Here is a 26,026-nt window from a genome sequence, read left to right on the forward strand (position 1 = left end):
CCATAGAAAAAACGACTAGGGACCAGGGATTGACGCCTTTTTCATGATGTCAGACCTGGTCCGACATAGGACCGCAAAGGCTTAATTTAAAGCTGGCAATATTTTTGTCATGAAAAAATATTAGAATAATATATTAGAAGTGCGGAAGTGCTTTTGTTTTTTTATAAAGATTGTTTGTTTAACTACCAGCAATAGTGTATTTTGGTCGTTGTCATATTAATTATTGGCTAATATTTACTAATTGCTTGTATTTTACGTATGTTTGTATGTTTTCTTGAATTATAAGCCAATACTTTTGTCTGCGATTGTGTGTATGTGTATATATATATATATATATATATATATATATATTATTATAATTGTCACTAAAATGTTGGATCAGTTCATTTATGGGCATTAGTTGATTCATTGGTATATTAATCGGTAGATTAATCCATGCACATTTTTAATAAAGGTATGATCGTATAGCGGCTATCCTGTATCATAAAAATTAAATCAATAAAATCTTTTTAAAACCATTTTTATTATTTTGAGTTTTGATTGACAGTCCTCCATTACTACCTTGCTACGGCTTCTTTTTCGAATTGCAGTTGATTAGACAGCACCTCTATATTTTTTTACGCCCAGTCATTAAAGTGGGCTCAGAAAAATTTAAAAATAATTGACTCAGGGCTGGACCCCCCCAAAAGTCTGGGCCTGGGTGCAGTTCCACCACTTGAACCCCTGTGGCGCCGGCCCTGCTCCCTACCTGGTTAGTTTGCACCATCATCGAAATCAACATGCAAATGAGGCCACACCCCAAAAGTTATTCCAACCACTGGCACCAATGCAGAAGCTAAAGGATAGGGGAAAAATGGTAAAACAGTTTACTCCCATTTGCAGGGTTTTTTTAAATCAAAATCAGGGGCAAACATCTTTTGCCCTATGACCAAGGCACTGAGGTTTTCAACTGGGCCACAGCCTTGCTATGGCAGTAAGGTTTTTCTTGTTTTTAAATCAACACGTTAATGAGTGGATTTATTGAATACCTGGCAATAAATTTTAAAATAATTCCAAATATGAGTATGAGTAACATCACAACCCTAATACACCAGATCTGTTTAGGGTACCATTTTCTAATGGTGATTCTTTTAAACTGCTGTTTCCCGTAATGCATTTTGCAGTTAAAATAGTGGTTATTGTCTTTGTGGGGCAGCACCATCCACCAATTATCAGGTCTGTGCACATATTGCTAACAGAGAAAATGTGAAAGAATGTTTTCAGCAATAACCTACTCTCAAGTATATCCAACTATGGCTACCTAAGGTAACTAAAGAGTCAAGTAGCGGGGTTCTGAAAAAATATAGCGTTACACGTCCCCAGGCGTTGCTACAACTGTTTAATATTTATTTTTGTTTTCATTGTTAACATCCTGACTTCTTACACTTTTAACTTTAAAGTCTGTTTCAAAGCTCTTTTCAAAATGGCTGCTCCGGTGCACTGATAGTGTAAGGATAATTGCCCACATTGTCAAACAGGTAACCACCCATGTTGTGGTATGGAACAGAAAAGCCAGAGCGCTTGTTATGTTTGTTTGTCTGTTTGTTTTTAAACCGTGCAGTGATATAGAGCAGTGGGTCTCAACCTGGGGTCTGCCAGCAAAATTCTGGGGGTCACGGTCCGACTCAACGTCCAGGGGGGGCGTAAAGTTGTCGTTACAGTAAAAGTGAAGAGCAGCGCTGACTCAGGCAGGAAAGAAATTACAGCCATTATTGCCGAGGGAGCATTTTTAAAATGATGTAAACAGATTAGGTTTACAATTAGGCATGCTTAAAACTCAAAGGTAGAACACAGCACACAGTCACGATAAAGAATCAAGAAGTAGTTAACATACTTAATGACTGGTGAAATACAATTCAAAGCAGCTGCAGTATGTCAACTGTTTTGTCATTTAAAACCTTTTCACAAAACATTCAACTTTAAAGCTGTAGTGTCCAGTGTTTCAGTGTCATGAAAACATTTGTCAGTGAAAAATTCTAAAATAAAAGTTGTTACATTTAAAAAAGATATAAACACGTACAATTTTGGGTCCATTAAAATAAAGGGCTTTACGTAATGCGAAAACACAACACAAAATAATAAATGAACATTTATTGCATTAAAAAAAATAATGCCTAAGTTACAAGCTCTTACAATGTCTAAAATATATATACAGCATAATGAATGAAACTGTGGAGTTTGTATCATCTGATCCGAAACTACAGAACTCCACGTCTTCGTTATCTGAACAGAAGATAACCCTAACCCTAACCTGGAATCAGAAGGAAAAAAAAAAGTTCTAGGCAGTTTTTTCCACTCACGTGAGCCACAGTCTTTCCCCTCAGGTATTATTTATGCATGAGAAATTAAAAACTTAATTAAAATGAATGGTGAAAATATTACTTTCAGCTAAAAGTTGGGTTGGGGGCCTCGTTCAAACAGGGACGTTGACTCGGCAGAATCCAGTATATGTTTGGGGTAGGGTTCCACAAGTAGTGTCTTTTTAGCTTAAGGGATCCCTGGAAAAAAAAAAATGTTGAGAACCACTGATTTAGAGGACAGATCTCAAACCCCAGTGCACCAGAACTGGCATTTTGAAACAGACTTTAAAGTGTAAAAAGATGTCAGGATGTCAACAAATTACAGGTACATTATTTAAACAGTTGTAGCAACACTTTAGTACGTATACACTACATTTTTCAGAAACCCGCTACTTACTCTTTAAAGACAGTGAATTAAATATAATACAAAGTAATGGTACCTAAATATCTGTTACTTAAATTAATACAATTTTAATCTGAATGACATGGTGCTTTTTAAAAAACCTTTACAAATAAATGCATCAAAATTCAGTAAACATTATCCATTTAGCATAAAAATAACAGCCATGTTATCAGAATTATGTAAAATAATTTATTGCATATTATGTAAAACATAAATTAGTTACTATATAACATATATTCAGATAAAATAATTTTCAGATTCATAAATACATTTGCAAAAACAAGCAGAAGTAGCTATAATCAACTGAAAGGTTTTTGAAAATTACAAAAAAAAAAGTTCAATTGTCAGATAACACACAATTCTTAATTTCTCAGGCCTGGTGCATACTTTATGAAACCAGTCCATCTTTAGGCACACAGGAACTGTGTAAGCAGCCGTACTTGGAGGTATATGACATTGTTTAATGATAGATTACAGCCTTTTCATTTATATTTATACACTACTTACATTAACATAACAGCTTATTGACGTTTTGTGTAGAATTGCTTGATCAGCTCTTCCCTAGACATAATTCTTAGTCTTTTTTAAAAAGTGCTTAAATATAGGCTGCCATTTATAGACTGAGTGAGTGGAGTACAAGTTTGGCTGATTGTGGTAGCTCTGGACCTGGCTCTGTGGTGTGATTAAGTCATAAACACTTCATGTCAAGTGATGTGTTTTTAAAAAAAAAAATTTTATCAGCACCAGCATCCCAAATCTTTCATGCATCACTTTCAGTTACTCCCTATAAATCTGTCGGAACAGGTCACACTCATTGCAGTAACCATCTTTGTCCTGGTTGGAGTAGTGGTCACAACCTTGGGCCCTACAGCGTTGTTTTGGTGCCTCTCCTGCTGCCAATCCTCTAGCCCTTGTGCCACTCCGCTGGCACTCTGCACACGGCTCCCCCCAGCTTGATACAATGTTGTTGCAACTGTTCCTGGCACATTTTAACCACTGTGGACTTAGGCGGTTGTGTGCCTGCCTTTGAGGGGCTGATCTCTAAATGAATACATAAAAAACACAAAGATGTAAATAACAGTTTGAATTGTATCCAAATATACCATTATAACACCAGTGTATTACTCTGAAGAAGCATGGCAGTACATGGCTGTACACATACAGTACACAATCATTGTGGTAAATGCATAGAATTGCAATACGACTCCAAAATTCATGACTATTTGGCAGATGTTCTATTGTGTAAAACACTGAATTCTAGAACCTACAGAACAAAATCAAAGATTGTAAATCTTGTGAATTGGGCCTGAAGCCCACTGTTAGTTAAAGATCAACCGTAAACAAGATCATTGGGTTGATGGTGTTATGTGGAACATTAATTATTTTTTTTTTTTTTTTTTTTTTTTTTTTTGCATAGATATTCTGATGCATGTCACTAAGGTTTGGCCTAAAAACCTATTTACCTTATTATATGCTCAAGGTCGGTACATGGGCATATTACATTAAGACCAATTAAGAATGTGTATCATCTTGTAACATTAATGTTTTGTTATACCACATCCATCTATCCAGGACACTTCTTGTGGTCCCCATTTAGCTTCTTTAAAATTGAAATACACCAATGTACTAAAATAGATAATGAGAACAGTTGGAAGTAAAATGATAGCGGGGTGGTCTGGTAAAAGAGGCCATTCAATTTCTTTACAGTTGTCATAATTAATTTCCAAATAAATCAAATTTATACAATGAGCAGTTTGCCCCTTGAAAAGCTACTCACCTCAAGTAAAGGAGAAGATGTATCTTCTGCCCGTCTTCCTTCATTTAATCGTAGTCCCTGCTCATTCAGAAAGCACTTCTGGCAGTATCCTTCAAACATGGAGTTGCCCAGGTTGGTGCAAAGCTGGTCCAGGCAGCGGGAGGTGTTCTGGAAAGCAGCAGCAGCAGCAGCAGCGCAGGGGTATCCAGACGAAGAAGTGGCAAAAGGAGGTTTCCTTCGGGGAGACAGCACGGCTTCACTTTCTACAAACCAAATAATAAATATGTGTTAATATTACTGTAATCAAAATGAGTACTGTATGTTCTGTTATAATAAAAACAACACTGCAAGAGTTATTCTAAAGGATAATAGATCAGAAATATTTTTTGGACTAGCACAGCTTAGCATTCTGATGGACAGAATAGATTTTACACTATGTTCATAAATAATTTACATTCAGAAAGTAAAGTAATAAAGAGCCATGACAGACTCAGGAGGAGTGTTACTTTTAACCCAAATAGTACTTATACGTATTATAATACCATATATAAAATAAACCTTCACTAAACTACTAAAACAAACTTTAATCTTACCATGGTTTACTTGATATTGGGTAAAACACATGGAGCAGAACCCAAGGGTTTTCACTGTCCCATAATACTTGCAACCTGATTTTTTGCACTTTGGTGCTACAGGGCTTTGTGCTGGGAAACCAAAGTCTTCACGGCCAGTGGTCGAGACCCACGTTCCAGACTGCTGAGGCCGTCCCCTTGCTGCTTGACTAGGGTCTAACCTGGATCTTTGGTGATGTAAACTAATTGACCTCTCATTGCCATGCCTTTCCATACACAATGCACACATGCCATTGAAAGTCCGGTTGACATCCAGCTGGCAGAGGTTGCACCGTGTTCCCTCTTCACCACCACCTTTCCCAGTCCAATCCATTGGTGGTAGGACATAAGGAATGACAGGCTCCTCCTGGTTAGGGACTTGACTGGACTGCCTGGCCACAAAGCAGCGCTCACAAAGTCCATTGTGCTGCGCATTTAATGTGAATAGACACTCTGGGGTCTTACACTTCATTGCATGCATTTCACTAAAGAAGTAAACACTCTGGGTCATTGGAGGAGCCTCTCGAGAACAGGACAGTGAAGTCTCATTAGTAAGTCCAGTGGGAACAAAACTGACGACCTTTGAAGAGCCAGGTCTGTTCCCTTTCTGAGACTCTGTTCCAGCCTGGGGATTCTGACTTCTGGGTTTGATTTCTGGCTTCCCATTTGACATCCTCCGTTCAAAGCACTCATGGCAGTAAGGCCTAGTGTCCATGGAAATGTAGTATGGACACCTGCTTGTGTTGCATTTAATTTCGATGAGGGAGAGCTGGGACATGGAGAAGTCCTGTGGGTCTCTGTAGCAGGGCTGTCTGCCATGTTCTGAACTGTCCTGCCACTGCTTGTATTCGTGGTCGACAACATGGAGGTAATCATACATTAGGTTCACATCCTCTGGCAAGTTACCTTCATCGAGTCTGAAGATGCAAGGAGGAAAAAAGAAAATTATTCCTTCATCCAAACTTAAGTTTTTTACTCTGGCATCTTTATCTGAATGCCCTGGGGCAATTTGGATAAAAGGAATGTGATTATGATGATTAACTATGGGTCACAGTCAAAAAAAAGTCTACAGTAGAAATCTATACTGTACAATAATGTACGATTGACATATACATAATTGGAACATGATTTCCCATTACTCAACATTTTATTATTACTGCCAGTGGGTTATAAAATCTGTAATCCATTACCACTGCCGCAACAAATGTTACTCATCACACTTTCTTACTTTTTGTCTCTGTAGTGCCAAATGCACTGATTACAAAAATGGTTTCTGTTGCTAGTAATCTTTGTGGCCTTTGATTTTCTAAAAATTTTAACGAGCTCTGATGCTCCCTCCACACACCCACACACTCAACCACTCACACACGCACCACTAACTACAAAACACACCTTGCAGCCTTGATAATGTGAGTTGTTGTATCATAACCAGATCCTTGGACTGGTATTTCAATCAACATCATGTAGTCATTTAGTAGTTTGTCTTTCTCATGCTGTTCGGACTGATTCAGAAAGTGGATTTTTAAATCTTCAAATTTGCCTTTTTCTTGGCATGCTAATGGTACAGCGCGGAGTTCTATGTAGAAGGGAAACAAAAACATGTTGTTAATGACTTAAACAGGTGATTACCTCAGTGGTCTGACCTCAAAGGGAATAAAACAAAAAGTTATTCTGGATGTAATGACTGCACTTCCGGTGTCACTGGATATGTTGTTGCTTTCTGGTATGAACCACACACCACATACCATCCACGTATTTCTACCAACAGCTATAAAATAATACAACAACCAATATAACTGATAGCAAAAAGGAGACACTGTGGTATATTTGCTAGATTAAACCAATTTTTTATAGGGCTTTTGAAATAGTCTTACCTGGTCCACTGTCTTTAATAGTGATAAGAGGTGTAAAATGTTGTGAGTCATAGCCAAGGACTATGGGATATTTGTAACATTGTCTGGGCGGCCAGTGCAATGGCAAGTAAATTCCTCCAACGTTCAGGGGAGAAAAGGTTGAGCCAGACTTCATGCTTCTCAACATCTGATCTGTTAAGTAAAGGTAGCACATTACGTTTAAATATATATCACTTACAAAGTTGTACAGACAAAATGACATTCACCTTTTACACACAATACACAAAAAAACTTTCTTTGTGCCCACAGGTTAAGTACTTGCTGGCTGATCAGTCAAACAGGAAGCTTATTTTCCTTGTCTGTGGTGGCTTCTGTTTTGTAGCATAGATAGAAGAGAATTGTAATTGAAACTTGGACCACAAAACGACCTGAATAAAATGACGTGTGCAAATCATTAAGAGGTGCTGTACCTGCAATTACAATGACTGGTCTCCGAATGATGTTGGCCAGAACAAATATATGAATATCCTCCAGGGAATGGTACTGTAGACCATTGTGGCTTGATGCTGGTGATGCCATTTCAACTAGCTTTTCCCATTCTTCCTCCCAATTCTGTTATGGAATATAATATATGGGTCAAATCTGCACATCTAAGAAAATTTGAAAACTCTCTTCTATCTTATTGTTGTCTAATTCTACTGTTTCTTCTGAAACTGTGGATTTGTTTACTGTGGTTTATTTGATTAATTCAGCACTGACAGTAATAAAAAGAAACTTGGGGTGCAAATAAAATAGAATAAAAAGTAAATAAATAAAATAATGACAAAAGTGTTATAGTAAAATATAAGGGGGCGGATGGAAATAATGCAATAATGCAAGTCAGTTATTTGCAAATGCTGTAACTGAAAGTCAGTCAATAGGCCCCAAATATTCCACAGGTCTCATACACTCCTGTATTTAAAAGTTCTTAACTTCTCAATGAACACATATTTTGTAACTAAAAAATGGGCTTGCAAAGATTAGAATCTTATCTTTTTATTCTACTTTGATGAAACTTACCATTGTGTTGTAGTGGAGGCCTGTTTGTATAAACTCTTGTGACTGCAGAGACTCAGCCTGAAAACGTATTTTAAAGTTACGTGTGTCTGTTTCTTTCAGAGCGCTATAAAGTGCTTTCCGAAGGACGAGGTCTGTGTCTTGGACCCCGAGCATGTACTGCAAAGTGGCATGAAGTAGACAGTTCCCATCACCTATGGACGACACAGAGAACCTTTTATTAGAAGGGAAAAGAAAAGCCTATATGTTTATGAATGCAATTGATCAGCATCAAAGGGTTAAGGGTTAAGGTTATTAAAAAAGGGGAAATAACCAAGGCTTTATAAAAATTTTCATTACCATAGAAACTAAGCTTACAGTTTTGCTGTTGATATTTTTTTTCCAGAGTACTCCGTGTTTGATGAAATTATTCATTGTGACTTTGTAATAGTATTAAAGGAAGAACAGTTCAAACTTTAGAAACCCAAATAGCTCACCCACAACTAGTGTACTAATTTTGACAGCTGTACAGCTTGACATGAGTACTGTACTGGCAGGCATTAACTGAAGTGCAAGTCTACTGGTGGTCTTTCAATGAATAACAGCTTATCAGACATTGACTTCACTATGGCAGGCTTATTTGTCATTTAGGAAAAGTATATGAAACAGAACAGAAATACTCCTTTTTACAGTAAGGGTCTGGTGACAAATAAACCTGAAGAAAATGTAAGTGCAAGAGGAATCAGGTTTCTAAAGCCATGTTGAGCAGCTAATGATATCACACTTATATGGGACTCTATGAGCAGTAGTGGTAGTCATAGGACCTTGTTGCACATCACTGGGTGCTTCCAACCTGCCAAGCTATATTGCTCTTTGGTAAACCTTTTACAACAGCACTGCAAAGTGGCCAAAGTAATATTGTTACCCTGTACATATAAATATGGTAGTCTTGCTCCGGTATACACTATAAAGGGTAAGATGGGCATTTTGCTTAAAAGTTATGGCCAAAAATGACATATATTATGGTAATTACCAATAAAAGAAGCGCACTCTCACACAATCAAGGTTTTAATGCAAACCGACAACATGAGACTTCAAACTGGGTTCTAATTTGATGCATCGATTCACCAATATGTAATTGAAGCTCGGGAAATTTTAGGACAGATGATCAATAATCAAGGTTTCGATTAATTGTTGCACCCCTAGTGGTTGCTGTAAACAATCACTTACTATGTATTAGGCAATTTATTCTTCCTTTAAAAAAGCAATGTGTGAAACTGGTACGATAGTTCCCGAGTATGGCTATATCCTGGAAAATCTCCTATACAACGGTTCAGGACATTGCTGTTTTTTTTTTTCTTTACTTTCCTGAAAAATCACCTGTGAAAATGTATTGCCTAGTTTTAGTCTTAATGTCAGCAAGTTTCCAGTCTTGCAAAACAGCACACCATATAACAGAAGTATCAAAGACAAAGACCCCTGTCAAAAACAGCCAGACAGCAAACTGCACCAAAACATTTTAACTGGGAATTTCCAGCTCTGCTACAGCTGTTTAATGTATACATACAACTGACTTTGTAAGCCACCTACAACAGGAACTTAAGGAGGCCTCTGAAAAGATAATAATACTTCCTCTTCACAGGGCTTCCAATGCAGTGTGGGTTCCAATGTTAAGTGTCTGCAACATTTTTAATACGAGGATTCTAGAAAACTCACTCCCTATATATTGTTTATTAAAGTTCAGGGTCCATTTTGACGAATCATTTACCATGCTAAGTTTCCATTATTTGTTTGTAAAAGGTAAAACAAAATGGCAATGTTACAGAACTAGCAATAAACAACTAAGGTGAATGGAGGAGCTATTCCAGGGTTGCGCGAAGGATGTGACTACCAAAACAAAGAAAAAAAACTGTTCTCCCATTGGTTCAAAAATAAGCCGTGGCAAAGCTGTACTGTCAGTCAAAACACACATTGTCAAATCAGAGCTACGTAGGCGGGACTCAACTTGAAACTATAATAGTCAGTATCGATTAAAAAACAACAGACTGTTCCACTTACGGGGGGGGGGGGGGATTTCTTTCACAGCTGCTGTTTAGAAAGATTATAACAAACAATTTACTAACAAGATATACAGTCACAAATACTTCTGAAAAAAAATAAACACATAGGCCTATCAGCCAACTTTAGAAATTTCCCAAAAAGCAGAAAATGCTCAAAAAAAGTGTACAGTAAATGGCTTAAAAGTAGCCGACAACAGCAGATGGAAGTACAGTGCGCCAGCCTGCCAACCTCCTCCTTGCACGAAAAATAAGCAACAGTTGAGCCAGAGGAAAAACGGGAATCAGAGACATCGTATTGAAAATGTACAACAGCAGCAAATACAAGGTACTGAATCATGTGTTGTAAACCCAATACACAGTCAGGCACCTTTACGTGATTTTTATGCTCTAGCTACTTGACCTGACTTTTGTACCAAAGAGCTAAGAGTTGAAATCATGAAACATAAACCTGTGCAGCTAAATAAACTGACGTTAAATTCCCCAAAAATCACACATGATTTGTACTCATTTTTGGAACAAAACTTCAGTTAGATTTATTTTTTGGGGGGTGTCTACTTCACACACTTGCACCAGGGCCCAGTGAATCCTAGCACCGGCCCTGAGCTGCTCATTTAACCCCCTGTCTAATTAAGGTTTTTTATCATCAACTTTAAGTTTATTTTTTAGATGCTGTTCTAGCACAGTGATAAATATTTTGAGAATGTGGCCCCAGAAGTCAACAGAATTTTTATATGAATTCTCAGAAAACTGAAAAATAACTGAAATAAGAAATCCTGTTATTGCAGATTAATACAAATGATCTCTGTGCATCCAGAAAACATCTCTTGAAAATGTTGTGCTCTGCAATGCCTAGAGACAGGTACTGGGCAATGTTTAATCTAGATTTACCTTCCCAACCTTAAATAAAATGTTGTTGTTTTTTTGTTTGTTTGCTGTTTTTATTTAAAGGTCTGTGCTGTAACCCCAAGCTGTTGCTTTTCTGTTTTTTAAACAGTCATTGTTACCCTACTTAGATTAATTGTCCTTGACAATTTAAATTAAGTAACAAAAATCTAGCTTAACTTCAGATAGCAAATTGTATACTGCACCTCAGTGCTGGGATGTACAAGCAAACATGTCTGACTGGCTCTGCAATGCATGCATTTATTTATAATTGTAATTTAATCTCAGTTAAAAAAAAAAAAAAGCAGGCTAGCAAAACAATGTAGTTATTTGAGTCGCGCGCATTTGCAAAGCTGCTAAAAACACTGCACAATGCTAAAACCCAGGCTAACTTAAGAGTTATTGCAGTCAGCCCAAATGCACAGTGGACTGCTGATATTTTTGTTTGCGCCTAATAATATAACACAAAAATAAATTGCATTATTTCTTTCTTGAGCAATCAGTCTACTTTTCAGAGCACAAGACATGCAACACTGGTTGAGAATAGTTCATCTGAAATACCCTGTGCACTAAAAAAAGAAATTCCCAGCATGTGGTTCTCTGACTAAGAGTTAGGTGGAAGCCATTGTATTTTTTTTTTCCTAGACTCACTGGACTTTCCAGTTAGGCGTGGCTTACCTCTGTTGGAATACCTATTCATTATACAAGTGAGAGCTCAATAAACACTGGAATTATTTTTTTCTTTTTTTTTAAAAAAAAAGGGGAAGCTTCAATTTTGATACGACACCTACTCCCTTCCTCGTCTTTATTCGCATGTCCTCAAATGCAGTGGCGGTGAAATTTATTTTTAATACATATCAGTATATTCCCTGCTGTTTAGACAAATTGTTTCTGTAAAGAAAGTGAAAGAAAATATCACAAGGTAACTTTATTAGCTTGAAAGCCCCTTGTTTTGGTTTGAATATGGCCTGTTTTGTTTTCTGTGGTTTTAATTCCTTTTGAAAACCATCAATAAAATATCTCTGGGAGATAAAAATGAGAAGAATCCATTGAAAAACTAATTTATCTACATTGAGGCTTTTTTTTTATTTTTTTAGCAAAGGGAGAAGCCGATATGCTTTTCTATACACAATAATTACATGTAAAAATCCAAACAATATAAGTAAAAATGTATTTAACCACCAGCATTTTTAAAATTGTATTTCTATTTTTTCTTGAGACAGAATGCATGGCTGGTGTGAAAAATGTTTTTATCAATTGATAGTTGATAATATTACCCTTCATAAAAGATAATCATTTGATGCTTGTTTACAGCGCCTTCTAGTAACATGTACTTGAAACATGGCTTTAACATTGGTTCTATGGGAATATGGTGTAACTTCCAGGTGAGATTTTAACCTCTTCTCCTGTAGTATCTTCTAGGTTATTAAAGTTATGCCAAAGCAATGTTGCCTAACCAAGTTCAATGACAAAACTACAGAAAAGAGCATTTCTACAGTAGACATTTTTACAGTAACGTAATTATATGTTCCAAGCCAGCCATAAGCGTATAAAATAACTTATTGACATCTGAACAAGCACAGTCAATGCGTATATCCTAATTATGCAATTGGAATTAAAGGTACTATTTATATATTAATGATATTTTGTACAAATCTCTGGTTTCAATCCTCTGTCTGTGTTTGGGTAGCTTTAGTATCAATGTGTTTGGGAGGAGGAGTTTAGATCGATGCTTGTACTGTACAGCTGGTGAGCCATTCTCCAATGCAAGTCAAAATGTATAGTTTAGGGATAGTGGATTTGCTTTAAAACATAAATGCTGTAGGCCGGAACATGTACGTTTATCTTGCACTGCATGTATATAAAATAAATTGACATTCCAATATATTTTTATTAACTAGTGTCTAGCTAATGTTTTTTTTTTTTTTTTTTTTTTTTTTTTAATAAAAAACAATAGCTTTTTTATTTAAAAAAAAGTTAGCATGTGATCTACTGAATGTACAGTGATACAAAAACACACTATTATTATTATTTTTAACTCTCTGACATAGTGATACGGAACATGACACCAGTGAGTTGCCCTCATTCAAAAAAGCTATTTGAAGAAAATATGGTTCACCCTGCAGTCATTTCTTATCTGAAGTTCCCCTTATATTTTAATGGCATTGTCATTATGAGAACAAACCTGGATATCCCCTCTAAAGGTTCTTATGAGAAACAGCAAGGGGAATAAAACAGCAGTCATGCATACACACACTGAGCAACAAAACGATCTAGCTTGAAAAACTGTACCTCATAGTTCCAGTCAGTCCCACTAATGTACTTTTCTTTCTGATGGGATCACAGATCCTGTTTTTAGATTTATTTGCACTACAATTGCACATCATAGTAATGGACATTCCCAGACTGGCTAAACCAGGTATTTGAAATCCATAATAAAGTCTGCATTTTAGAATTGGAACCCTAACCTTATATTTATTGATAAAGAAAAGTGTCCAGCTTGTGTGATTTGCTTAGACCCATTTTAAACTTAAAAAAAAAATCACAGACAGCGGGTACACTGGCATGGTGTAATTGTGCAGCCACTATATCTGCTTGAAGTGATAATTACGTATCACCAGCAGACACTGGTGACACACATACAGTACACCTTGACCACTGGAAGCTGACCAGGAATTCCCCAGAAAATAAGGGAGTGAAAGATGGAAACGATATGATGGATATATTGGTAACTATGATTCTTCCATGTGTGACAAATGCAGTTGCCGCCTTTTGGTTTACCAAGATATCCTACCGTTAACACAAACAGTATCAAAGTTCCTAACTCATTCACTTACAGACATGTTTACTGCAGTATGCTATTGTAGCAATAGTGTCAATGAAATAAAAACATACCAGTAGAAAAAGCATAATGCTCAAATTTACTGTTAAGAAATACATTACCAATAACTGCATAAAATACTACTTGCATAAAAACAATTTCCAAGGCTACTTTAATTAAGGAGGAGGCTGTGAGGTCCAGTGGTTAAAGAACAGGGCTTGTTACCAAGAGGTCCCTGGTTCAAATCCCAGCTCACTCACTGACTCACTGGGTGACCTTGGGCAAGGCACTTCACCTCCTTGTGCTGTCTTTCGGGTGAGATGTTGTAAGTGACTCTGCAGCGGATGTATATTTCACACTCTAGTCTCTGTAAGTTGCCTTGGATAAAGGCGTATGCTAAATAAACAAGTAATAATATAGACAGTTGAAATCTACTCCATCATGTGGAATTTCCTCTTGTTAAGTTGTGTAGTTTAATGGAATGGTATGCAACATAAACAAATACAAAAGATGTAGACAACAAGTGGATTTTCCTACAAATAGTGATGGAACTTTTTGTGACACAGAAACCAGATCTTACGTCAAGGTGTGACCCTAGCTGAATCTAACCACATTCGCTAACCTCTACTGCAATGGTAGCATATATGATATTGCATAACCATGTTGACTGTAACACGATTAGTATCCAGTCACTGCACCTGACAATGAAGCAGCACCAACATATGAACACTAAGCCTTGTTTAGATGATCATTATCTATTTCTACAGCATGGCACATTAAATATGAACTATGACCCACACATTTCATTTACTGCAGAGAATATTCTTTACCACAAATTTCTGTGAGGTAAATAATTCCTGTAGATTCACAAGTCCAGCAATGTTGTTTTTAATTACACAAACCATCTAGCAGAAAGTAAAAAATAAGTTAAAAAAAATCCCTATTTAAAAAGTGTTAACTAGCCATTTACATTTTGTAATTGTCTTAGATTTTGATGAAACTGATACAAAATTAATTAGTGTATGTTCCCAATGTTGAGCCACCTGAGAAAATGAGCATAAGTAGCCCAGAAAGATCATAACAGGTATTAAAAAAAGAATCGTGAAAGCACTAATGACACTGAAAAGTGAACCAGTTTCTTTTTCTGGTGAAATACATAAATTACTGCAATGCTAAAAGGAACGCTCTATTATTTTTGTTATCACCAATTCAACACAAAAGGGCAATGAGAAGAAGGAAGCTGTTTGAGTCTTATACACTTCCTAATAAAAAGATGAACAACTTTTGAATAGGGCCCTAAGTCTTCAGAAAGCAACCCAAAGATAACTAATTGAAGTGTTACATTGAGCTTACTAGTATCATGTTATTCCAGGGAGAGTTTACATTTCAACAGATTTAACTGTCAGTTGATTATACAAATTGTATATACGTTATACCAGTTTACTGTACTGACTTTCGAATGGAATTACAGAATCTTATTAGGTGTTAAATTGTAGAGGGCATCACTAGTTTTCTTACCATTGGTCCGGAGTGGAACCAGCTCCTTGACCTCTCTGCACCAGTTCAGTTTTTTCGCCCGCTCCAGAGAGCTTTGCATAGCCCGATCCAAGAGCGCAGTCTGAATGACTTCCCTGAACTGCTGAGGGAACTGGCTCATCCGGAACAGTTCCAAAGTACACCTGTGCATGCTCCTAAGGTGAGGAATGATCCCGTTGGTAGTGGAAGGCTTAACAACATCATTTGGGACTCTTTCCCTTATCTTGACAGCTTTTAAGAGGTTGCTGATGAACAAAAACTGGGGCAGCATGCTTTGATGGCTCGACATTTTATCTGAGATAAATTAAACCTGTTTTCGAAAAAAAGAAGAAGAAAGTATACAGTAAACCCTTTGTGAGTTTTGGTATCAAACATCCGAATAGGAGGCTCACTGAAAAGAATTCATGGTCACTTCATATTTATACTTCATAAAAAGCTAAAACCGTTGCGTGTAGGTTACTGGTAGGAGGGATGGGGGCGTTTGTGCCGGGAAATCGAATGCTAAAATTTTAATGCCAACATTGAAGTGATTGGGGGAAGGACCTTGAAGATGTAGAACTAAGGGTTTTTAATCCATTTTGTAAATTTCAATTTCAATTAATTTCTAACCAGTTTCCAACTAGTGTATGAGACATTTTAACAAGCTGTGTTAAAAGACTGAAACATATCTGAAGATATAACTCTACAGAGTTCATCTCATCCATGCTGGTCTGCAAATACTGTAAAGAGTGTCCTCCAATGCTCTGTACATGGAGGAGAGGGTTGATCTATAGTGTTCCTTCAGAGACTTTTCAAAGTGAAAACAAAGCGACATTAAAAAAGAAACAAACTCCTCAGTAACTGGAGTTACTGTGGAAACCGAATGAAAGGAAGAGTAGGAATGGAATGGAATTTTATAAAACTAGGGGCTACTGCTTTATGTTGCCTTAAATGTGATAGTTGACCAGTTTTACACAAAGAACTTGTATATCTGAAAAAAAAAATGCAATTGGCGGCATACATTTACACAACTTTGCAAATATGCTGCCTCAAAATTTCCAACACCTGCACCTCATCCTTCAGTGACAATGAAGTCACAGATCATCACATGATTTTATCAGTCTAAATCAATGTGTCCCGACACAATTCTGCTGACAATGTTAGTGCTGTTTTCCAGTTACTCTATTTTTATATATGCAATATGAAATACAATAATAACAATAAGAATTACATATTGTGCACTGGCATTTGAATTTGTATCCCAATATACTGAAGTGTTTCTGCTTCGATATGTTTTTTTATATAAGGCAACGATCCACCTTTTTCAACACAGAATTGCATTAACTACCAATTATTCACTTTTACTTTTAATATCACCTGATTCTCACGTACACAATACGTATAGTCCATCAATATTTCAACTCCTGACACACGAACTATAAATATGGATGGAGCTTACCTGGTTTTAAACTGTTGTAGTAGACAGAGCATATTGCTTATCTTGCATGAATGCCTTGCTACTCGAAAAGCAATTTGACATGACAACTAATTTTAGCTGAAGTAATGTCAAAACATTTTCAAATTATGTAGTCGTGTCAAATAAAACATTAATAATAAAAGTCTAACAATTTCACAATGACAGTGCAATAATCCCAAACTAAACTTTAAACAATAACAATTATATACAAATATATGTGTCGGATATTTTTTTTTTTTTATTTAAAAAAAATATCGAATAAAATATACGACATAAAAGAGAAACAAGAGAAACAAAACCATATGTATTGTTATGCATGCATGCTTATTTAAAATAAAATAAACTTACCCGTTTACTTAAAATAGTCATCTGCAATAGTCTGTACAATTCATAAATAATAGGCTCCAAAGAAATATCTTTTTTACGAAGAAATTACCCAAGCAGTATGAAACAACGCCATTAAACCACCACATACATGTTGTAATGTATGAGCCAACAGTGTACACTTTGACTATCAAACGTTTGTGCTAAAACGTGTAACAACCCTGCGACCCCTAGCGAGTTTCAAATACACTGAAATAAATGAAGTTTAATAAAGGTTAAAAACCTCGCACGGAAAAGCCCGAATTGGGGCTTTCCAGTCTACGGGACTTTCCACCAGCCTTACACAATGAAGCAGAAGCTGCAGTTAGTATGTGTCCGTAGCCGCCAAGGTTTGAGAACGAAAGCAAACAATACTGTGCTTCATTTACAGCTCACAGAGCTAACAACTACTCTCATTCATGTTGCTTTAGTTTCAGACTTTGTTTGCATTCTACAGGTCTTAAGAGCCTATCTATCTTCCTGTTTAACTGTTCTCTGTATACAATTATTATTTTATTTTTGTACTAAGCTCAAATGTGGTTTCAGCTGCATCACAGAGAGTTGCTGTAGTTGTACTGCTGTAGTTTTTATTTTTTTTTATTTTTTTTTATTTTTTCTATTTTGTTTAGATGTTCCTCGTCTATTGTTATACGACTACTCTTGCTGCTGCAGTTATTTATTTTTTTCAGATGGACTGCTGTCTTCACTCAGAAAGTTGATGTTGTACCAGTTATGTGGAGTTTCATCCCCAAATATATTAAAGGAAATAGGTGAAATGCCACTCGTAAATACCGCTTATGTGGTTTTGTAACTAAATAAATAAAATAAAGTGAATGAATTTTATTTAATGTCAAACGTGGTAAGTAGTGATTTACGTCACTACGCAATCAGCTATAAGTATGCGTTCGGCCGCCGTGCTATACACTATATACGCACAGCAACACACTGATATCTGATATATATATATAGATATATATATATATATATAGATATATATATATATATATATATAATATATATATATATATATACATAAAACTGACATAAAACTGAAAGTCCCAGAAGACACATTATCATTTTAAAAATTGTTTCTGTTTCAATTACATTATATTATTTATAAACATATTCTTCTAGTTACATCCAGTATTATATAACACTATTAAAGTAGCATTATAAACAGTTCCCTGCAGTGTTATTATTGCAATCCAGTTTTTTCCCTATACAAACCCATTTGCTAAACACTCCCATTTGTGTGTAATAAGGGGATTGTAAAAAAGAAAAAAAAGCACTTATGATAAAGTATGTGACACACTTTTGATTAAATTGTTGTCTCTTCCTGCATGACCGATTAATGTGTTTTATAAATGAAATCTTCACTTGCACTTCTGAAATGCATCTCCCTGTTGGAAGCCAATTTCTAGACTTTTTTCCAGTCTCTGTATTATAACCTGAGGCTTTTCATCCTCACCACATCCACAATTTCAGGTGGGACTTCCCGATGCACCACAAGGAGAACTGCTTTTCACCACTGTACTAACTCACACTAAACACTGGGGAAATGACAGAAAAAAGTATGGCAAAGCATTGTAACAATGGGAAATTGGTAAAGTGTAGTGCAAAATAAGTACGGAAAACTTTTATAGGAAACTGTGGCAAAATGGCAGAACAAAAGTCCCGCCATGGCACGTGTATACGTGTTGGTGTGGAGAATATTGGGTTTGACAGGGAGGGGGTTAAATTAATCCTTGTCAAAACATATGGGAATGTGGCTGGAGACGTGAATTGACTACATTAGTAAATGACTAGTTAAGGCTCCAGCCACGGGTGTATAAATAGGGGATCATGGGTATTAGTTGGAAATGGTTAGGACTGATGTTGATGTTGGTGTTAAGATGGAGGGCTGTGATGTATACTCTGTGTTCCGTACTGTGCCATCCCATCCTATGTCTATGTCCGTGAGTGTTTTGTATAACCTTTTGTTTTGGCCTTTGTGTGCTGTTTGTTTTGTTAATGTGTCTTGCTTTGTTTAGTGTGTTGTTTATTTGTTAATTAAAGTGCGTGTTTAAACCTGCAGCTTCCTTGTGTCTGAGTCTCCCTTCCTGGTTGAAACAGCTTGCCAGTGACGTTATCCTATCACAGGAACCCACAACACAGAGAAATATCTGTCTTATAGTACTGCTTAAATAAATAACCCTTACAATTGTGTAGTATACTAAGAAAATACTTCCAAAAAATTAAAATAGTCATACATTATATATATATATATATATATATATATATATATATATATTATATATATATATATATATATATATATATATATATATATATATATTGTGGTTGTGCTTTAAACTTAATTTTTTGAATTAAAAAACCCCCTTTTGCAATGTATAATCAATACCCCCCCCCCCCCCCCCTTGATCTCTGCATTCATTTGCATTAGGTGACTGATATTGGAATTCAACTTAAACTGCAGGCCCTCAGAACCCCTCCTGCTCACAGACTTTACAAAACTTTCCAACAGTAATATTTTTACCACTCACCAACAAAGAGAATACCTTCGTTTTTATTTTTTATAGTCGACCTGCATTTGTAAAGGGAAATTCAAGAAAAGAAAACAAGAGATGTCTTAGTATGACTCTGCGGTTATTTCAGTTTACTTAAAATTAAAAAAAAAAAATCAATAAAATCAATCAATAATTTCTAAAAGTTTAATTTTAAAAGTTAATTTTTACACACCGTCTACATTATGATTACAAATATTAGTAGTAAGAAGGACAGATAAATATTAATGACCTAAGCTGAAACACCACTAGATAATTATACATAACACTCACAAAAGCATATTAAACAGGTAAGAAATGAAATATTCTGATGGCATAAAGTATCCTCTTAATAAATGTCATTTCCCAATAGTATTGCACTACTTGTTTTAGAAATCTCTTACAGAATACCACATTCAATCTGAAGGCAAAGGGTTCACATTAACTTTGAAATTAAATATGTACCCTTTCTTTTTTCAGTAAAATGCTAGCACTCCAAGACTAGTGCTGATTGTGAAACTAATCTGGCCCCAGATAAAAATAACTTGAGTCCGCTTGTTGGGGAAATGGCATCATTCTTGTCAGATCGTTCAAAACTGGCCGGTAGTGGGGTTCTGTGGTGAGTACTAAGGGTTAGGTCTTGGTATTGAATCTTAGATCAGTCACTTCCTATGAAATTTGGGCTGAGGCAATAATGTTCTAAAATTAATTGTAGGTATAAAAATGCCCCCACATGAAGCTAAATGCAGCAACTGAGTTGGGCTACGCTGGGTATATCATTCAGTACGATTACACAACAAACAAATGTTTTCGGAAAACTGAATCCGAAAACTGATTTTCTTAAAACGTCACTTTTCTGTGTTTACATGATTAACGATAGAAAATCTAATTAAAATTCAACTGTATACATGGATTGAAGTTTTTGTAAAACGCGGGATATTTTTGCATGCAAAGTACTGTAGTAGCTTAAGTACAATTTGTATAGACCGGACACTTCTGCGATAGAATGGAGACCAATTCAATAACTCAAGTGCTTTATCGAAGTGTCAGGTCTTAAATTCAAAGATTACTATACTATACCTCTATTCAGATTCCCCACAATGTGCAATCAGCCTTTTCAACAGCTCACCCTGTTCTATATTACCAGTTTCTTTTGCAGGCATTATTTTAAATTATCACTTCATTTTAAAGCTGAAAAAAATGTACTGCTTCAGTATGGGCTATTAACAAATATATGGGTTGTTTTTCTCAGTCAAAACAGGGATGTGGCTTATGAAATTAAAACTGTGTGCTTAAACATGATTGGTATAGCTAGGAACTAACTGCTGTGTGCTACTGTACCTTACTATTGGTGAAATGTAATCCTAGGAAGTCATATATTAATGACTGTCTGACGGCTCTTGGCAGAGCACTTTTGCTAGTACTGATAGTGCAGTCTGAGTGTATGTCCAGAGCTCTCTGTGTGGCTGTGTGTTTACCTTCAATAAAAACCTTGATTCAACTCAACGCGCTTACGAATTGTTTTGGGTTAGGTGTACATCCAGAATTCGTCCCACAACACCCTGGCCGAATATCTAAACCTTGCAAAAAAATAAATAAATAAATAAAAAACAACAAAAACACCTGTTAACAAAATATAGGATTAGTGACCACAAGCTAGCCATTGAAACAGGCAGGTATAGCGCACAATGGAAACCTAGGGAAGCAGAATCTGTACCCAGTGCAACAGTTGAGAGATTGAAACCTCATCCTCCACTGTGAGAGTTACAGAGAGCTGAACGAGAGATACTGCCTCAGACTGGCAGATAATATAGAGGATTTCCTGCTCCCGAACCAGGAGGATAAACTGCAGGTTATTCTGGGAGAAAAGAGAGAGGGAGCAATAATAGCTGCAGAATGTGTAGCATCCTGCCATAGAGCCAGAGTCCCACTAAACCATGTGCTCAATATAACCATGTTGTATCTGTTCTAATGTAAAACAGAGAGAGAGAGAGAGAGAGAGAGAGAGAGAGAGAGAGAGAGAGAGAGAGAGAGAGAGAGAGAGAGAGAGGAGGTAAACAATAAAATAAAGAAAACAATTGCTGCTTGTGCTGGAACCATACTAGCACCATACTTATTATTATTATTATTGTTTGTTTGGTTGTTTGTTTATTTTGGTCCTCCTGCCTTTTGTGAAGAGTTTTGTTTTGCTTAAATCTTTCATTTAATAAAAATAAAAACAAAAAACAAGCACAATTCCATCTTGCCCTGTACAACTTAAGGGCTAGTCATAGTCCAGGATGTGTGCCCAAAAAAGGGCGCGCATCAGCTACGCACAACGCACAGCCTACTGGCGGAACAATCGAAAAATTAGTGCGCGTCTTGAGATGTGTGAGGCACACGGCATAGGCGCGCAGATTAAATCGTTAAATTGGAATGGTTTAACTTTTTACCCGAGCCACTTCTTCACACACAACAGAAACCATTGACGATTTTGAAGAAAATCTAATTAAGGAGGTTAGGAAGTACATGCATTTGTACGATTCCTCTTTAAAATAAGACAAATATAGTAAAATGCAATAATTCATGGAAGGAAATTTCTAATAACACTGGTAAAGACGTCAAAGTCTGTAGGGAGGAATGGAAGTATGTAAGCAAAAAAATATGTTAAAAATAAGAAACAAATGAGGGGAAAGAGTGGGGACGCTGGTGGAAGTAGGGAAATGCCGAAATATATTTAACTTTTGAGCTGGCTATCTGAATTTATCAAACACAGGGACACAGATTCAAATGTGCCAGAGCAGAATGATGAGGTATGTATTGAAATAAATAAATAAATAAACAAATAAACGAATAAATAAATAAAACAAGTACAGTATAAGCAGGATTGTCACCAGGAATTTACGAGTAATCATAAATACGTTAAATATTCATAAACAATTCTAGCTTGATAGAATCTTATTTTTTTGTCACAAAATAAAAACACATTTATTTCCGTAATAATATTATTTAAGTTAGAATATGATAATGCGACACGCCTCTTTCATAATGGTGTATGCCATATAGTTCATATTTATAGACTATATATAATTACGCATTCACAGATTAACTGAACGGTGACTTTTATTGTTATACCTGCTTGATAGATATAACCATTTTAATGTTTATTCAGTATTATTCAGTCTGCAATCGTTTGAGTTAAAAGTAATAATATACTGTACTTTTAAAACGTTTGAAACGTTTCAGTTGTTTATTATTATTATTATTATTATTATTATTATTATTATTATTATTATTATTATTATTATTATTATTATTATTTTATTACAAGTAGCCTGTGCTGTGAAGTTATTATTATTTTAGAACCCAGCACCACCAGACAACGCTAAAGAGAGTGAAAGTATTTGCAGCAATACAGAAAGTGCATCTGTAGGTCAGCTAGATTTCGCACCTGTCCCCGAGTCTCTGATTTATAAATATTCTACAAAAACAAATCATTGAAAGCCACGATACACTATGCAGTTTCGGTGCAATCCGATTGCGTGATTGCCTGCAATCGATCACGTGCAGTCGCGGCTGATCGCTCCGGGTGCAATAGGGCGCACTACATATAGAGGGAGTTTGGAAGCGGGAACGAGAGTGTTTGTATATTTCGTAATCTGGTGAATTAACTTAGTTAAGGCCAGGGTACAAATATGTATGACTCCAACTCTATGAAAGTCAATGGCGTTAATTCAGAAATATTGGTATCCTGTGCATTATGATAACCAAACCATTTTGCTGCTGAAAAAGAACGACGGTCTCATGGTAACGACACAGGTACAGCCATGCTGTAGTTTGTGTATAAAATCAACAATATTTATAACACTTAATATATTGTTGGGAATAACATTGTTGCAAATAGAAGGTATGTAACTTTTGATGATATATATATAATATATATATATATATATATATATATATATATATATATATATATATATATATATATATATATATATATACAGTGCCTATAGAGAGTCTACATGCCCTTTCAAAATTGTCACCTTTTGTTGCCTTATAGCCAGGAATTAAAATGCATTAAAATATTGTTTTTTCATTTATCTACACATCCAACTTCACAACTTCCAAGTGAAAAAAATATTCTAGAAATTTGTAGAAAATTCATTACAAATAAAAACTGAAATAGCTTGGTTGGATAAGTGTCCACCCCCCTTACAATAGCAATCCTAAATTAGCTCAGGTGTAACCAGTTCCTGTAGGTTCCCTCTGCTGGATAGTGTATTTCAAAGCAAAGATTCAGCCATGAGCACCAAGGCGCTTTCAAAAGAACTCTGGGACAAAGTTGTTGAAAGGGACAGATCAGGGGATGGGTATTAACAAATATCAAAGGCCTTGAATGTCCCTTGGAGAACGGTCAAGACTATTATTAAGAAGTGGAAGGTGTATGGCACCACTAAGACCCTGCCTAGATCAGGCCGTCCCTCTGGGGTACTTGTCAGGATAGAAGGGAAAATGAATGCAGCAAAGTACAGAGAAGTCCTTGAGGAAAACCTGCTGCCCTCTGCAAGAAAGCGGAAACTGGGACAGAAGTTCACCTTTCAGCATGATAATGACCCAAAGCACACAGCCAAACCTATACAGGAGTGGCTAAGGAACAAAAAGGTAAATGTCTTTCAGCCACCCAGTCAGAGGCCCGACCTAAATCCAATCCAAAATTTGTGGCATGACTGTCCATCAACACTGCCCAAGGAACTTGACGGCGCTTGAACAGTTTTGTAAAGAAGAATGGTCAAATATTGCCAAATCTAGATGTGCAAAGTTGGTAGAGACCTATCCCAACAGACTCACAGCTGTAATTGCTGTCAAAGGTGCTTCCATCAAGTATTAACTCGAGGGGGGTGGAGACTTATCCAATCATGATCTTTCAGTTTTGCATTTTAAATATATAATTTTTTTCTCAATAAAAACTTTTTTCCCCTTAACAGTGTGGAGTATGGTGTGTAGATAAGTGGAAAAAAATCCTAATTTAAGTGTATAAAACTCTGAAGCACTGACAAACAAAGTGTGAAAAAAGTTCAAGGGGGTGTGGACTTTCTATAGGCACTGTATATATATATATATATATATATATATATATATATATATAAACAGAATCATATCACTGTGCGTATATATAGTGTATAGCACGGCTTACATGCTAATGAGCTGCTTCACACTGAATAAATCACTACGCACCACTGCATTCTACATTAAATTCCATGACAAACTGCCATTTTATTTGTTATTAGTTACAAAACCACAGCCAAAAATGAGTGGCATTTGGCCTATTTCCTTTAATATATTTGGGGATGAAACTCTTCATAACTGGTACAACACCAACTTTCTGAGTGAAGACAGCAGTCCATCTGAAAAAAATAAATAAATAAGTGCAGCAGCAAGAGTAGTCGTATAACAGTAGACGAGGAACATCTAAACAAAATAGAAAACAAAAAAAACCCCACAAAAATAAAAACTACAGCAGAGGCTGGTTAATGTACTTAAAGAAAAAAAAATGGACATTTATTTTATGGAAGTAAGTCCAAAAAAATCTCATCAACATTAAAGGAATTTTATGCCAGTGCAAGAAGTTTAACATATTTTAACAGTAGAAGTTAACATCTCTGCTGACAGTGAGTTTAAAACCAGCAGTACTGTATTCCTGTCAGTCATGAAAACCTTTAGAAAAGCAGATAAGACAAGGCCAGACAGCCCTCCGAATTACCGAACTGGATTTGAAGTGTCTGCGGGAAACTGAGGTACTGTCCCCTGACACCGCGGTCAGATTGGTGCGTAAAGTCTGGTTCGATCGTCAACTTAATCTGGCATGACTTGGACGCGATGGTGTCGGACAGCTAACAAAAACATATTTTGAGATCCAAAAGGATGAGACCGTACTAGAATATGTGTGCCTCGCAAGATCCGTCTTCAGTCTCCATCACAGCTGCTCTCCTTATTTCCTTAGTGTCATTTGAAACTCCACCCATCATCACAACTTGAGGTCAGTCCTCTAGTTTCTAGTGAGATGGCACTTTTGATGCAGAAATTCAAAAACATGTGCAATTAATTTTTAATAAGTGAACAATGAATTAAATAAAATTTAATTTGGGACTATATTACACTGCGGAAGTATACGCAATAAAAGTTTCTGGTTTTGTCTTAATTGTGTTTTAAATATTTAAATTATTTTTCTTCCCACAAATGACAGGTAGCTGTGTTATAAGTGGTATACACCACTAGGGGCCTTGAGGTTCTGATGATATATACCACTTCTGGGGTGGTTAAAGGCATACCTCAGGCGAGGTATATATCATGGGACCCGCAGGGCCCGTCGTGGTTTATACCTTACA

General features: G+C 36.2%; 1 protein-coding gene across 1 annotated transcript; it reads right to left on the minus strand.

Annotated features, from left to right (window-relative positions):
* Window positions 1-2,625: 2,625 nt before the first annotated feature.
* Window positions 2,626-17,326, minus strand: LOC121316063 (tumor necrosis factor alpha-induced protein 3-like). The gene is made up of 9 exons (XM_041250793.1): window positions 17,101-17,326; window positions 15,279-15,606; window positions 8,022-8,212; window positions 7,433-7,574; window positions 6,984-7,154; window positions 6,502-6,685; window positions 5,092-6,026; window positions 4,520-4,761; window positions 2,626-3,783 (listed from the first exon to the last, which is right to left on the minus strand). Exons 2-9 carry the CDS (start codon window positions 15,583-15,585, stop codon window positions 3,520-3,522), a joined length of 2,436 nt encoding a protein of 811 aa, XP_041106727.1. The 5' UTR covers window positions 15,586-15,606; window positions 17,101-17,326; the 3' UTR covers window positions 2,626-3,519.
* Window positions 17,327-26,026: the final 8,700 nt, after the last annotated feature.

The sequence above is a fragment of the Polyodon spathula genome, chromosome 5 (genome assembly GCF_017654505.1).
Source record: "Polyodon spathula isolate WHYD16114869_AA chromosome 5, ASM1765450v1, whole genome shotgun sequence".
NCBI lineage: Eukaryota > Metazoa > Chordata > Actinopteri > Acipenseriformes > Polyodontidae > Polyodon > Polyodon spathula.

What these genes read in the sequence shown, in the direction of transcription:
- LOC121316063 (XM_041250793.1), bottom strand. Translation starts at nt 15,585, where the DNA reads ATGTCGAGCCATCAAAGCATGCTGCCCCAGTTTTTGTTCATCAGCAAC. An exon ending in GCCTCCACTACAACACAATG is followed by an intron (nt 7,575 to 8,021) that starts GTAAGTTTCATC and finishes ATTCCATAACAG; the next exon opens with AATTGGGAGGAAGAATGGGA. An exon ending in ACCAGTCATTGTAATTGCAG is followed by an intron (nt 7,155 to 7,432) that starts GTACAGCACCTC and finishes TTTACTTAACAG; the next exon opens with ATCAGATGTTGAGAAGCATG.